The sequence below is a fragment of the Danio rerio genome, chromosome 20 (genome assembly GCF_052040795.2).
Source record: "Danio rerio strain M-AB ecotype USA chromosome 20, GRCz13ab, whole genome shotgun sequence".
Taxonomy (NCBI): domain Eukaryota; kingdom Metazoa; phylum Chordata; class Actinopteri; order Cypriniformes; family Danionidae; genus Danio; species Danio rerio.
The window spans coordinates 48,726,636-48,742,245 of record NC_141040.1 but is presented as its reverse complement, the minus strand read 5'-3'; the positions used below and the strand labels follow the sequence as shown (position 1 = coordinate 48,742,245).

General features: G+C 36.6%; 1 protein-coding gene and 1 long non-coding RNA gene across 3 annotated transcripts in view; one reads left to right on the top strand and one right to left on the bottom strand.

The window, feature by feature from the left end:
• mfsd2b (MFSD2 lysolipid transporter B, sphingolipid) overlaps window positions 1-15,610 on the top strand; it is a 48,294-nt gene that overhangs the window by 17,938 nt on the left and 14,746 nt on the right. The window contains 2 exon segments of the mRNA NM_001365964.1: window positions 9,209-9,332; window positions 15,396-15,474. Coding sequence (NP_001352893.1) covers window positions 9,209-9,332; window positions 15,396-15,474 — 203 coding nt within the window.
• Window positions 1-15,610, bottom strand: part of LOC147832326 (uncharacterized) — a 55,844-nt gene that overhangs the window by 31,608 nt on the left and 8,626 nt on the right. Inside the window, exon 4 of one of the 2 annotated variants that reach the window (XR_015519081.1) lies at window positions 753-2,167. The exons of the other annotated variant lie outside the window; for it this stretch is intronic. This is a non-coding gene — a long non-coding RNA (uncharacterized LOC147832326). Of the gene's footprint in view, window positions 1-752; window positions 2,168-15,610 lie in introns of those variants that run through there. 2 annotated transcript variants of the gene reach the window in all.

The following is a 15,610-nucleotide window of genomic DNA, read 5'->3' as shown; positions in this document are numbered from 1 at the left end:
AAAAACGAAAGTTTGTTCTGTAGCCTTTTGCTTAAGAGGGCTAATAATATTGACCTTAAAATTAACTGTTTTTATTCTAGCCGAAATAAAAATAAATAAGATGTTTTCCAGAAGAAAAAATATTATAGAAAATACTGTGAAAATTTCCTTGCTCTACTAAACACAACACAGGCTCATTGTGGATGCGTATCCCTGTCTACATTTCTGGAGAGGACAAATTAGGTACCCAGAGGTACATCTGGCTCTATTTTGTCTGTAAAACAAGCATTATGAAGTGGTATGATGTTGCCGACAGATCTGTTCCTTTTTGTGCTACTGCTGACCGCTTATATATGGACACTTACCTCCACGTATGCCGATGGACTTGGGATGTGGAGCGGAGTTGACTGCTACTTTCAGCAGGATAACACAACATGTCATAAACTGTGAATCATCTCAGACTGGCTTCTTGAACATGACAATAAGTTCACTGTACTCAAATGGCCTCCACAGTCACCAGATCTAAATCCAATAGAGTACCTTTGGGTTGTGGTGGTATGGGAGATTTACATCAGATGTGCAGCCGACAAATCTGCAGCAACCGCCTCCTAAATATTACCATCTTTCAAATCCTAGACGTCTCAGAAGGTTAAAGTGACGACATGCCCGAGATGAGAGTGTCTGACAGGAAGTGCTTATTACACTCAGATGTGACATCACAGTGTCTGAGAGGAAGTAGTTAAGGTTTGTTTTGGGAGAATCACTGCGGAACATCTCAGCCTAGCCCATGTGGGCTTTCAGTGTTTATTGTGCTAAAGCCAACACAAAGACAACATGCAGATTTACAGATTCTCTCTTTAAGGGGAAATTCCACTACATCCCACTCATCATGAAATGCATGTCTTTTGTTTTTAGAGTTACGTAATGTTTGGTATTCTTAAAGCACTGTTTTTTTAAGCTGTGTGTTAATGGTCAAAAGCTCAGTCAATGCTTATGTTGAAATCTAAATCTCATTCATCAACATACAAAGAAATGATGTAAGAGCACAAAAATATTAAATCTGTTCCAGAGACATTGTGACTAAATGATTATTGGAAAAAAAGTATTGTGTTATAATACAACATCACTTATTATCCAGTTTATTCATTCATTCAATTTCTATCGGCTTAGTCTATTCAGTGGTCACCACAGTGGAATGAACGGCCAATTATTCCAGCATATGTTTTATGCAGCGGATGCCCTTCTAGCCAAAACACAGTACTAGGAAACATTCACACACTCATTCACACACACACTCATACACTACGACCAATTTAGCTCATCCAATTCACCAATAGCGCATGTTGTTGGACTGTGGAGGAAACCGGAGCACCCGGAGGAAACCAACGCAACCACTAGGAGAACATGCAAACTTCACACAGAAAATGCCAACTGGCCCAGCCAGGACGCGAACCAGCAACCTTCCTGCTGTGAGGCAACAGTGCTAACCCCTGTGCCACCAGTTTATTATCCAGTTTTTATCACTTATTATGCAGTTTTAGGATGTATTTTTAATACCGTAAAATAACGGATATTAAATTACAGAGATTTACCATAAAATAACAGATATTAAATTAAAGTAATTTCCTTAAATTTCAATTTCTGGTAAATTTCTGTAATTTAATATCGGTTATTATACGGTAAATTTCTGTAATTTAACGGCCGCTATTTTACGTTTTTTTTTTTACTCTGCACACCAGCTGCCGGAAATAAACCTTAAAATTACAGATATTTTTATGTTCAGGAATTGTCTGGAATTTCTTAGTGTATTAAGATTGTTTAAAAAAAAAAAATTGTATTTTGGAAAAAAAAAACACTTGTTTACAGATTATGTGTACATATAAAATAAGAAAATATTTTCACTAATGTTATCAGACGTTATACACATGCAATTATTTCCCCCTTGTTACTTCCATTACAGTTGAAATATCAGGTCAAATCTCAGCTCATTCAGCACCTTACAGCACTCTATCCATTCACACAGTAAGCCATCAGTCCTGCAGTCTCTCCTTTGTGTGTGTAAACAATCATCAGGGCACACAGGGCTTGCTCCACGCTGCAGTGGTGCCATCTGGACTGTGCCAGAATTGGCCGCTCTCTTTACCTCCCTTCTCTCTCTGTGCTGCTTGTTTGCTTCCAGTTGTTTATCCTGTGGGAAAGTGAAAAGCCGAGTGGCACAGAGGTCAGCGTGTCCAGAGTCCACCTGCTCAGAAAAAGACTGAGCATTGAGAGTTTTCTTTACAGAAGCAGAGTCAAACAGTTCTAGAGTTGAGAAGGTCATGTCGTTTAGGATAAAAGCCAACAAACACACATTCAGCAAACAGCTTCCCTTTTCTATATAATAGCATCAAATGTGTCTCAACAAATCAGAATCAAGAACTGTAGCTATCAGTTTTTTTTTTTAATTTACGGCTCAGTAAACATCTTATTCATTCTTCTTGTCGGCTTAGTCCTTTTATTAATCCAGGGTTGCCACAGCAGAATGAACCGCCAACTTATCCAGCAAGTTTTTACACAGCGGATGCCCTTCCAGCCACAACCCATCTCTGGGAAACATCCACACACACACATTCACACACTACGGACAATTTAGCCTACCCAATTCACCTGTACCGCATATCTTTGGACTGTGGGGGAAACCGGAGCACCCGGAGGAAACCCATGCGAAGGCAGGGAGAACATGCAAACTCCACACAGAAACGCCAACTGAGCCGAGGTTCGAACCAGCGACCTTCTTGCTGTGAGCCAACAGCATTACCTACTGCGCCACTGCCTCGCCACAACATCTTATTTCAACATCTTATTATTACAGCCACTAATCAACCATAGTTTTACGACATTAACCATATTTAATTATTGGACTTGTAGTAAAACTGAGGTTACACAACTGGAAATCAATGTCTTCATTTACTATTAAATCATCATGAAAATGACTTAAAAATCTCAAAATATAAATGCGTGTACTCTATGAAAAAAAGCTTTGTGTTTACCTGTTTCTATTTAGTTATTTCATCAGAGTAAACTTGAATAAGCGGTAAATAAAAACTGTGCAAAACACAATTTCAGATACACAGTAAATTGAACTTGTATGAATTAGTTTCTTTCTTAATAAATAAATTAAAATGTCAGTCAAAAGACAACCTTAAACCTGACTGAACGACACCCGGAGACCCATTTCATTTCATTTATATAATTTTTTAATGTTTTTTTTTTACAATGATAAAAATATTTGAGGGGTAGGGGGGTACTCATTTATACTGAGCAATGTAGTGTATGTGTATTTATTACACATGCCATGCCAACACTATCAATTCATAAATGAAACTGCAGCAGTTAGCTAGTTTTTGTAATTATGACATGGCATAAGCAAAAATTAAGCACACAAAATTACTACTAGGATAACATCACATCTAAAAAAAAAAAAAAAAAAAAAAAAAACTTGATTGAACAACAAATACATCCAGAATAGACAAATATGAAATTTACTGCATTTTACGGCAGCAAAGCTATTCTGCAGTTTTTAATGTTTTTAATGCGTGCATTTAATTGAAAATGTCATACAGACCTTCTTTTGGTAGCACGCCTTCATGTGATATGATTTTGCAGGCTGGAGAGTTAACCAAACGTATTATAATATTGTGCATGTAGTCTCCTGCATTTGAATGAATGAAAGTTACAGAAAGAAAAGTGCAGTGCAATCTCCTCTTAAGCTCTAATGAAAAAGATATTTCAAGCTAGCTAGCTTAAGTCCCCTTGAGATTTGTGATTGGCCCAGATATGCCAACGCATTTACTTGCAATGCAATGACAAAACACTCACATCTGTGTTTACAGTTTACTGCTGGACGTTTTTTGCCTTTGCAACACTAAAATAAGTTCTTTAAAAATCCTATAAAATTGTAGAGTATTTTCTAAACACGAAAAATGGTTTCTGGTTGATCCTCCAAGAAGAGCTTAACGGATAGAAATTGTAAAGGAAATGGTTAACATAGAGGCTCACGGTTAACATAAGACTTAATTCAAACAAGTGTAACAATTATTAACATAATACGCATATAATATATGAAAATGTGCATCAAATGTCTTGTGATTTGATATTGTAACTTCTATGACAGGGATGCCCAAATTTTTTTCGTATAAAGGGCCAAAAATCAAATATCATGATAGCCTTAGGCTGTAGATTTATTAATTTTATCAATTTATTTCCTAAAATTTAAAAATAAATAGAAAAAATGACTTTAAAATGTACTAATTAAGCAGGATTATTTTTTATGATAACTTATTGCAATAAAAACATAAACAATCACATTTATAACACAGTGGATTTCAATGCTGAATACTACAGTCAAGCAGAAGCTGCCTTTGCCTTAATTTGCTCACCAAAGTCCTCTATTCATCAAGTGACAGTGTGTACATTTTAAATTAAATCTGATTAAATGACACCACTTGGATTGAAACATTTAATTTCAGTTAGCTTTTTTGTAGCGTGACAATACAACAAACAAATAAAAGTTTACATTTAGAGCTGCACAATTAATCATAAAAAGATTGCGATCTCGATTCGACCGCCCTAGACGATCTTAATCCTGCATTTCTACGTTCCTTTCAATCATATTTTCATGTTCAGGAGAGAAGCAAAGGTGGCCGTAAGTGTTCAAATTGTTTTACATTCGTTGTTCAGCAATGTAGACACCTCTGTAAAAGAGTCACATGCTGTATTTATAAGATATAATTCACCTCAAAAATGTCATTTCTGTCTTCATGAAATTATGTATTCGGAATGGCAAAATCACACGTGACGTGGCCTGGCCGTCAGCTGTTACCACAGAGAGGGCGGGCGCACGCCTCTGAAAGAAGTCTACTTTAGTGAACAGGACCTGCATTGACTGTGAATAACTGGTAATAAAGTTGTAAATAATATTCAGTTTGTGGCACAGAGTGATCGTTTGGGAGCCGCGCGGGAAGTGAACCGCTCTTAGCAGTGAAAATGAAACCGAAAGCGCACACAGTGTTGCCAGATGTAGCTGACTGATTCCAGCCCAAAAAGTATCCAAAACCCGCCAAAATGCAAAAATACCCACCAAGTCTTCTGTATTTACGAAAATCACGTCAGTGACAGATTTTAAGCAGAAAATGACAGATTGTAAGCATATGTCTCAAACACAATGATTCAACATCAGAATTATCATCAACATTAATGAACAGGACCAATCTAAAGTCTGTTCAAGTCCATCATTGCAAGTCTATACAAAATTTTGCATTTTAACCAAAAGTACAGCTACACAAAGCCTACTGCTGTTTTACCACATGTTTGTGAATGACAATAATAATAGCCCACTCATATTAACCTTTATTTTACATCTACAGAATCGTAGCCAGAATCGTGCAGCTCTACATTAAACTTGAAATGACAATCTCTAAACCATTTTCAAATGGGATGGTAGGCCAAATCAAAGGTTACCATAGGCCAACTTTGGCCAGCTGGCCCTACTTTGGGCATCTCTGTTCTACAATAATGGTTTTGTTTCTTTTCTCTTTTATTTTTCTTTCTTAAAGGGGACCAATTATGCAAATTTCAGCAAGATTTAAAATAAGACTCTGATGTGAGAGTGTGTGTGTGTAGTAAACTTTCAGCTATAAACATCCCACAAATAATTCTGTAACTCCTTGAAACTGCCCGTTTAGGCTTTGATCCAAATTACGCCGTCTTAGTGACTGTCGCTTTGAATGCAAATGATTGTGCTCTTTTTATAAGAGGGCAGGGCTGCAAATGCCTACGTGTCAGCATAGCAGCAGATTCAAAACAGGACTAACATTAATCTCTGTGAAAACTGAAAATTATTATCACTAACTTTATCAACATTAGCTTTAGCAGGTTAAAACTCTAACGGTGGATGTGTGCTTAGGCTAATGAGGGAGAGATCGTCACTAATGGGTGGGGCTTTCCCCCTCTGATGACATGTACAAAGGGAGAATGCCAGAGAAAGTGTTTCTGCAGACTTTGTTTCCAACTAAATTGGCCAAAGTGTATGTGTGGGAAAGAGTGTGCATGGGTGTTTCCCAGCGTTGGGTTGCAGCTCGAAGAGCATCTGCTATGTAAATAAGTTATATTAAATAAGCTGCGGATAGGTTGGTGGTTCATTCTGCTGTGGCGACCCCTGATTAATAAAGGGACTAGGCCAAAAAATTAAAATAAAAGAATGATTTAGTTAATGCTGTATGTGATGATAAATCACTCTCCGAAGCCACATTCAGCTGTTATATCTAAAAACTCTCCCCACCTCCACTGGCTCGTGTCTGCAGTCAACAGACTCTCCCATAATGCTATGGAAGACTTGTATCAGTATGAATTATAAATGGCCAACATGTTCCCACATCCTGGAAAAAAAAGCTGCAGATTTCCTGTCAGAGTATAACAGTCACTGTGGTTCTGTGGCCTGCGATCCAGTGGTAGAAATGATCAGCATCCTCACAAACACCCTGATGTCCCTCACACTGTAACAAATTCTGGATTCAACACAATCGATTTGTGTTGGGACAACTTGAAGGAATTAAGTTAACCCATTAGTTTTTACAATTTTAGATGGATTGAACATAAAACATCTATAAAACATCTATTTGTCCCAAAAAACTCAAGAATTGTTTTGTTTCATCTATTTTTTTCAGCTAAAAGTTTGAACAAACAGCAAACGTCGTCCACAACACTGATTCAGAACTGCCATAAATACGCACTGTGACTTTAAGATGATACAAGCTGTTCATTTTAGGCTTTATTGATTAGTATGCAAGCTAAAATGAGAGATCGGGTAAACCACAGTTATTGAAGACAGTGTTATCAATGTGCCTTGCTTCTTGGTGCGATTTTTGTGTCTGGAATGACTTGCATTCATTCTTTCATACAACCATTACTAGGCATACTGTTTTGTTTTATTTTGTTTTGTCTTGTTTATAAAGCACATTTAAAAACTTGCATTTTGCGCATGATTAAAATCCTCAATTACAAGTGACCAAAATTCATTGTCGAGCCAACATCTTTAACATATCAAATTGACGTCAAATAATGACAGTTATTCGTAAGATATGGCAACCAATCTCCAACATCTATCTGCTTGTTAAGTGTGACGTCACGCGGAGCGGCTTCCGGGTCCAAGCGCTCTATTCAACTGAATGGGGAGATTCATGAAATGGTAATAATAAACGTTTAAAAAGCGATTTAATACTTTCGAAAGTCACGATCGCAATATATATGTCCATGCCTAATATCCGATGGCCAGAAAGTGATTCATTGTTTTATAAATTGTTAAAATTTTGGTATTTGTTATGCAGCAAGCCCAGAGATTGTTGTGTACACTATGACTTTATGTAAAATTAACTTTAATGTGTGATAGGAATAAAAAGTAATCATAAACGAATGATTTCTCCACTCAAGTGAACGGCGGCTTGGACCCGGAAACAGTATTACATATGTCACAAACACGTCATCACTTAACAAGCAGATTAGATGTTATAGTGGTAACGTTAATGTCCACACAATGTTTAGTAGATATTTGGTTGATATTAGGTTGGACGTTGTGTTCTGACGTCAACCCGGTTTTCATTTCCAAACAAAATGCAACGTCCCCACAACCTTGAGGTACTATGTCAAACTGACTTCATGTGATGTCCTGCTAAAATGAGAGATCGGGTAAACCACAAGACAGTTATTGAAGACAGTGTTATTGGTTTGCCTTGCTTCTTGTTGGAATTTCTGTGACTAGAATGACTTGTATTGATTCTTTCGAACAGCCATTGCTAGACATACTGTTTTGTTTATGTTTATGTAGCACATTTTAAAACCAACCAAAATCCAACGTCTGTTAGACATCACAGTGGTAAGGTCCACACAACATTCATTAAATGTTGATATTTGATTGATTTTTTGGTTGGACGTTGTGTTTTGAGGTCAACCCAATTTTCATTTACAAACGAACTGCAAAGTAACCACAATGCTGGTAACCACAATGTTGACGTCCTGTGCCTGCTGTGATGTTATAAAAAATCTTTCCTCTATTTAACAGCGCTAAGGAAATGTTGGAAAAATAATTACAATTTAACAGGAAGGCTAATAATTTTGTCTTGAAGTGAAGTTTAGTTTTAAACTAATTTCGAGCGGAGCATGTGCTCATGATTGACCCAGCTGGTCCACATTAACTAATTATGATCCTCCAATCAAAGGATCCCAAATCACTATATATATCCTCATTTCCTTTCTACAACTATCTTCGTCTGGAAGAAACCCCCCTCCTCCCCTTCTTCCTCCTTTATCCAGAATGGGCGGCATGGTGGCCCAGTGACTAGCACTGTTGCCTCACAGCAAGAATACCAATGGTGTTGGGTCCTCGCTGAGCCATCTGGTATTTCTTTGTGGAGTTTGCATGTTCTCCCCGTGTCCACGTGGGTTTCCCGCGGGTTCCCCGGTTTCCTCCCACCATCCAAATGTGCTCTATATTATAGATAAAATAAGCCTAAACCTTTTTTATAATGTCTTACTCTCAGGAAGTTCGCCTTGGCCTCAGCAGCGGGGGAGTTTGAGATAGACCTGAGCTCAATCTCCACTCGCCCTGCAAAAGGGGGGGAGCCCCGGGCTCGAGGATCCCTTGAGCTCAGGGCTCTCTCCCGGGACAGCATGCCAAACAAGCTATGTATAAATCATGAGCTAAGTGTGAACTCTTGAACTGTACATTAAGAAAATTCATTCATTTTCTTTTCGGATTAGTCCCTTTTATTAATCTGGGGTCGCCACAGCGGAATGAACTTATCCAGCTTATGTTTTACGCAGCGGATGCCCTGCCATCTCTGGGACACATCCATGCACACTCATACACTACAGACAATTTAGCCTTCCCAATTCACCTGTACCACATGTCTTTGGACTGTGGGGGAAACCGGAGCACCCGGAGGAAACCCTGCACGCGAATGCAGGGAGAACATGCAAACTCCACACAGAAATGCCAGCTGACCCAGCCGAGGCTCTAACCAGCGACCTTCTTGCTGTGAGGCGACAGCACTACCTACTATGCCACTGCGTAGCCACATTTAGAAAATATTTATATAAATAATATGTGCATGGATAAATAATTGATTAAAAATCCATATAATTACACAATTTTGATTGCATAGTGACTTTACTTTCTGTACTTTTCTCCTTATAGGATGGTGGGCTGCACTCCATTCATGGTGGTCTCCTATTTCTACCTTTGGTTTGTCCCACCTTTTACTAACGGGAGGTTCATCTGGTATCTGGGCTTTTACTGCCTCTACCAAACTCTCATCACAGTGAGTATCCAGCACCAATAAACTTTGATGTTCTTTAAGTTGTAATATAATTTCACAATAAAAGCAGTGGGTTGTAGATTACCCAGAAACCACATTTACAGCTCCGTCCGTCATGTGTTCACAAATACCCCACAGGCCCATTAAAATCTAATTCTGCTACTGATTTACCTTAGTGGTATTTTTGGTTATAATTCTTTAATGATAGTGACTTTTTAAATGTTTTTTATTATTATTCTGGTAAGAATTGTATTAAGGAATTACAAAGATGGACTAAAATGCTAATAAGAACAAATAATCAGTGTTTACATGCAAAAATAATGAAAAGTAATGTAAAAATGATGTAAAAATAACAACATGTGATGTTATTTGTGCTTTTTTTTCTTAAAGATGAATCTAGGCTTAAGATATATATTAGATATATATGTAATATATTCCCTTTTTTACCCAACAGAGCATTTAAAGTATATAAAAAAGGATTTTTTTAAAAATACAGTGTGAGATCGATATGAGTAAAAAAAAACAATGTTACCAAAGCTGCATTTATTTAATCCAAAAAATTTGCAAAAACTGTCATATTGTGAAATATTAGTGCATTTTTAAATAACTGTTTACTATTTGAATGTATAGGGCCCTAACATACACACGATGCAACTTAGCGCAAGATATATATGGCACAATTTGTTGCTTTTTTCAGAACAGCACAACGATAATTGTTACGTTTTTCGCCACATTGTTTAAATAACAAATCCATTTGCGCCACTTTTTGAATTCATGGATGTACCGGTCTAAAATAGAGGTGTGTTAAGGCGCATTTTTGGCGCGTTGCAGTTTTGAGGAACTGAAATATGTTGACCAACTAAAGCTGGTTTAAAGTGCAGCGCAGTATGCTTTAGTTATTTGCCTAAGCGTGCCCAAATGCTTACACAATGCTTAATATTTTCTACATAAATATAAAAAAAACTAGTCTGCCTTCATGCCTTTTTCACCTCAAGGTCTTTTTTCAGTTTATTCATGGCAATTTGCATTTGTATACTGTTATTATTAGTAGTAGTATTATATATTATATGCATATTTATATTTGTTTGAATAAAAACAAGTTTAGGTTTGTCCATCTGTCGGGTTTTGGAGACCTATGCATCACCATATGGGGAATAAGAATAGGACGTTGGTTTGAATATAACTCCACATTTTGTGTAATTGTTCATTTATTTGTTTGCTATAAATTAGAACTGAATTTAGAAATAGTTTTGAAACAAATCTTTGTAATTAACAAATTAAATCAATTACTGGCTAATTAATGTCTTCAGTGGAGTGAGTACAACACCGTTTTCTTACTCCATCAAAGTAAAGGAGTAAAGTGAAAAGTAAAAGTAAAGAGAAAGTAAAGAGGCCACATAGAGGTCTCGTTCTTTATTCTCACGCTGCAGATGGTCTGTTTAGTGTTTTCTCACTAGTGAAGCGTTCAGCTTTTCTATATACAAGGTCCGCCATGCTCAAAACACACCCATAACTCCTTAAGAGAATAAGCACAACCCTGTTAGATCATGCGCCGCGGCGCAGAGCGTATTTTCCCCTTCTTAAAATAGCAAAAGTGGATTCAGAAAATCCTTTTGCACCATGCACCCTTCTGTTCAATATTAACAGAAAGATTTTTTTCAACACATTTCTAAACATTTGCTTTTATAAAACAAATGGTGGAATTCCAGCTGAAATAAAACAAATCACACTTTTCTAAAATTATCATCTGTTAAAATGCTTCATTAAAAATCACTTGAGATATCACTTAAAAAGAATATATATATTATTTTTCCTCTCAATTGTATTTGAAATGTAGTGATGCTCAAAACACCACTTTGCATGTTATAAATCTTTTCAACAATCAATCACAAATCTTCGCTTTCACTAGCTGGATAAAGGCATAAGCAATGCCGCTTCTCGACTCTATTTATCTGGCTAGAAACGCCGGTCAACAAAAGTTAGCGTGGTTATCTATAGCCCAGCTTCTTTGAAGTCTGCATGGAGTTTTCCATGATTTATTTGTGTTTCTCTCCTTTGTTACTATGGCTTGGCTCAAAGCGTCCTCCGTAAAGCTCAGCAGTAAGTGCAGTAAGGAGTGGGGAAGCCGCTCGACCGCAGCAGTCTACGCTGTAATGAAAACTCATTCTAACTACTTGATAAATACATGGTTGGGCCTGCCCGAAACCACCAGAGAGGATAAATGCTGCCTTCCTCTTTTAGCCTTCTTCATTGTCTAGCTGAGAAACAGCAGCTGCTTCCAGCATGTACTGTATGTATGTGATCCTGTAGTTTACATGATTCTAATTAGTCAGTTTTTCATAATTAGGCTTTGGTTTAGGATTAAATAAACAAATCCTCAAGCTATACTCAACCCTTCATGAAGTCAAATAGGCTGTGTGGGGAACTTTTGAGAAACAGAAGCAGTGTAGATGGATGTGCGGTACTGTGCAAAAGTTTTAGGTCAACATTACATTTGTTGTGTTAGTGATGGAACAATCACTGTATACACTCACCGGCCACTTAATTAGGTACACCTTACTAGTATCGGCGGTTTGGACCCTCTTTTGCCTTCAGATTCAACAAGGTACTGGATATAATTCTCAGAGATTTTGGTCCATATTGACATGATAGCATCACACAGCTGCAGATTTGTTGGCTACACGTCGATGATACGAATCTCCCATTCTACCACATCCCAAAGGTGCTCTATTGGATTGAGATCTAGGGACTGTAGAGGCCATTTAAGTACAGTCTAAGATGATTCCCGCTTTATAACATGGTGCGTTATCCTGCTGAAAGTAGCCATCAGACGATGGGTACACTGTGGTCATAAAAGGATCTTCAGGTAGGCTTTGGCGTTGACACGATGCTCAGTTAGTACTAATAGGCCCAAAGTGTGCCAAGAAAATATCCCCCACACCATTACACCACCACCAGCCTAAACCGTTGATACAAGGGAGAATGGATCCATGATAAATATATAAATACATGATATACAGTATATACAGTTGAAGTCAGAATTATTAGCCCCCCTAAATTATTAGCGCCCCTGTTTATTTTTATCACCAATGTCTGTTTAATGGAGGTAAGATTGTTTTAGCACATTTCTAAGCATAATAGTTTTAAAAACTTATTTCTAATAACTGATTTATTTTATCTTTGCCATGATGACAGTAAATAATATTTTACTTGATATTTTTCAAGACACTTTTGTACAGCTTAGTGACATGTAAAGGCTTAACTAGGTTAATAAGGTGAACTAGGCAGGTTTGAGTAATTAGGCAAGTTATTGTATAACAATGGTTTGTTCTGTAGATTATCGAAAAACAAATTTACTTAAAGGGGCTAATAATTTTGTCCCAAAAATGTTTTTTTAAAAATTTATATCTGCTTTAACTCTAGCTGAAATGAAACAAATAAGATTTTCTCCAGAAGAAAAAATATTATCAGACATTCATTGAAAATTTCCTTATTTTGTTAAAAATCATTTAGGAAATATATAAAAAAAAATAATCAAAAGGGGGCTAATAATTCTGACTTCAACTGTATAAACACACACACACACACACACACACACACACACATGCATTTTATGAGGACTGTTCATATGTGTTTTATACAATTTTATGTCCTCTTAATTCACATAAACATGTATACACAGCATTGGTGGCCTAAGACCTTTCCATAATGCTGTAATTTGGTAGCTGTCTGTGCTGTTGGTCTGCTGCAGTGCTGACTTGGCTTTTGTGCAAATTAGAAAAGCTAGCCTGCACTGCAATGCAATATTCAAGCAAGTTCAAAGAAGGTTTGCTGCGCTTTGATAAATATTGATTTTCCACTGTGCGTTTATGAGTACAAGTTGTTCTTGGAATGACTAACATCGATTTATGAGCTTGTAAGCCGTTTCCTTTTGAGATTTATAATATAATGTAATGTAATTGGGTGTATGAATGTAAAAAATGAGCGGTTATGAAAACCACTGATAGATGTGCATGCAAAATTTTTGGATCCCTCATCGTTTTGCTTGGCTTTTTAGAGCATCACTTATGAGCGTGGACAGAATGCTCCATAATTTAGTCAAAATAAAACTTACAATTAGAACTAAATATAATATTTATTACCTGAGCCTTAGGAGATCTTATTTAACGTCTGTTAGAAGGTTAATATATAGTGCTTTAAAAAAAAAAACATAATTTACAGGTGTTTTATAAAACCTAGCAACCAAATCTGAAGAAGATACCGATCTGAAGAAGCTATAATAAACTGCATATAATTACATTTGTGTTCACACTAATATCACTATTTTAATGACTACAAAAAAATGAATATGACTGAAATTATTGTAGATAAGTGCAGAGTTAAGTTGTTTAATATGTTAAAGAATTAATAAATATTACTGTTTCAATTATTATCTATTATGTTTTTAATTGTATTTAAAACAATAAGTCTTGCTGAGGATAAACAACATAAATATATGTATATGTAAAATATAAATTTTACATTTTATGTTTAATTTTATTTATTAAATTGAATTTTAAATACAACCCCAAGACTTAAAGTTAGGACAGCATGTAAAAACGAAAAAAAAAAAAGAAAGTAGTGACTTTTTAAATTTACTTGACTTGTATTTAATTGCAGACAATACAACAAACATTATTTCATCCGTTCCTCATGATTTTATTTATGTATTTTTTCAAAATAAACACATTCTAATTTTGCTTCTCGCAACACAATTAAAAAAAAAATTGGAACAGTAAAGCATTTACCACTTTGTAATGTTGTCTTTCTTTTTCACAACACTTAAAAGACGTTTAGAGACTGAAGACACTGAGTGATTCATTGTTTCGTGTGTAACTTTGTCACATTCTTCCTGCAAACAAGTCTTAAGGTTGACAACAGTATAAGGTTTTCGTGTTTTTGCATTTTGCACTTCAAAATGCACCACACACTCTCAATTGTAGACAGGTCGGGACTGCAGGCAGGCCAGTCAAGTACATGTAGCCTCTTTCTCTGCAGCCAGGACTTTGTAATGTGTGTAGAATGTGGTTTTGTATTGTCTTGTTGATATATACATGGGCTTCTCTGGAAAAGGCAGCGCATATTGTGCTACAAAATCTCTGTACTTTTCAACAATTATGGTGCCATCACAGAAGTGCATGTTACCTTTGCCAAGGGCACTGACACAACCCCATACCATGACAGACACTGACTTTTGGACTTGTTGCTGGATGATCCTTTTCTTCTTTGGTCCAGAGGACAGCGTCAATTTCTTCCCAACAATACCTGAAATACTGATTCATCTGACACGAACACGTTTCCACTGTGTGATGGTCCAAAATGCATCCGAGCCCAGAGAAGTCGATGGCTCTTCTGGACACTGTTAACATAGGGCTTCCTTTTGGCACAGTTTAGTTTTAACTGGCATTTGTGGATGTAACTATGTATTGTGGTGCTTGATAAAGGTTTGCCAAAGTAGTCCTGAGCCCATTTGGTGATATCGCTGTAGATGAATGAGAATTCTTGATGCAGTGCCGTCTGAGGGATCGGAGATCACTTGCGTCCTTGTCCTTTACATACTGAAATTTCTCTAAATTCCTTGAATCTTTTAAATACGTCAAAGGTGAAATATCCAAATGTCTTTCTTTTTTTCTTTGAGGAACATTGTTTTAAACGTTTCAATAATTTTCTCATGTATTCGTTGGCAAACTGGCGATCCTCAGTCCATCTTTGCTCCTAATGGACTAGACCTTCCTATAAAGCTGCTTTTGTTCCAAATGAAGTGAAAGTAAAATGAAATGCAAGTCAAGATAAATATGGAAATCCCTACTTTCTTTTTTTATTTGCGTTTTCCATTCTGTTCCAACTGTTTCTGATTTAGGGTTGTAAAAATATGTGTTGAACATTATTGTATTTTTAAATGACAGTAACATATTAAAAGTCATGGCCATATTAAAACAACTAGATGAATGGATAGATAGATGGATAGATGAAGTGATATTGTTCCCATCTTAATCCCTGTTTTGTGTTTGATTCTGTATTTTGCAGTGTTTCCACGTGCCTTATTCTGCTCTGACCATGTTCTTGAGCACTGACCAGCGCGAGCGAGACTCAGCTACAGCTTACCGTAAGCTTACACACACACACAAACACACACCATGTTTGGATTGCTCTATAAGATTATCAACATCTCATTTCATTGTGCTTCAGTAATCCGAAAAAACAAATGCTTTCCAACTGCTCACGCTCAGAACTGTACATTT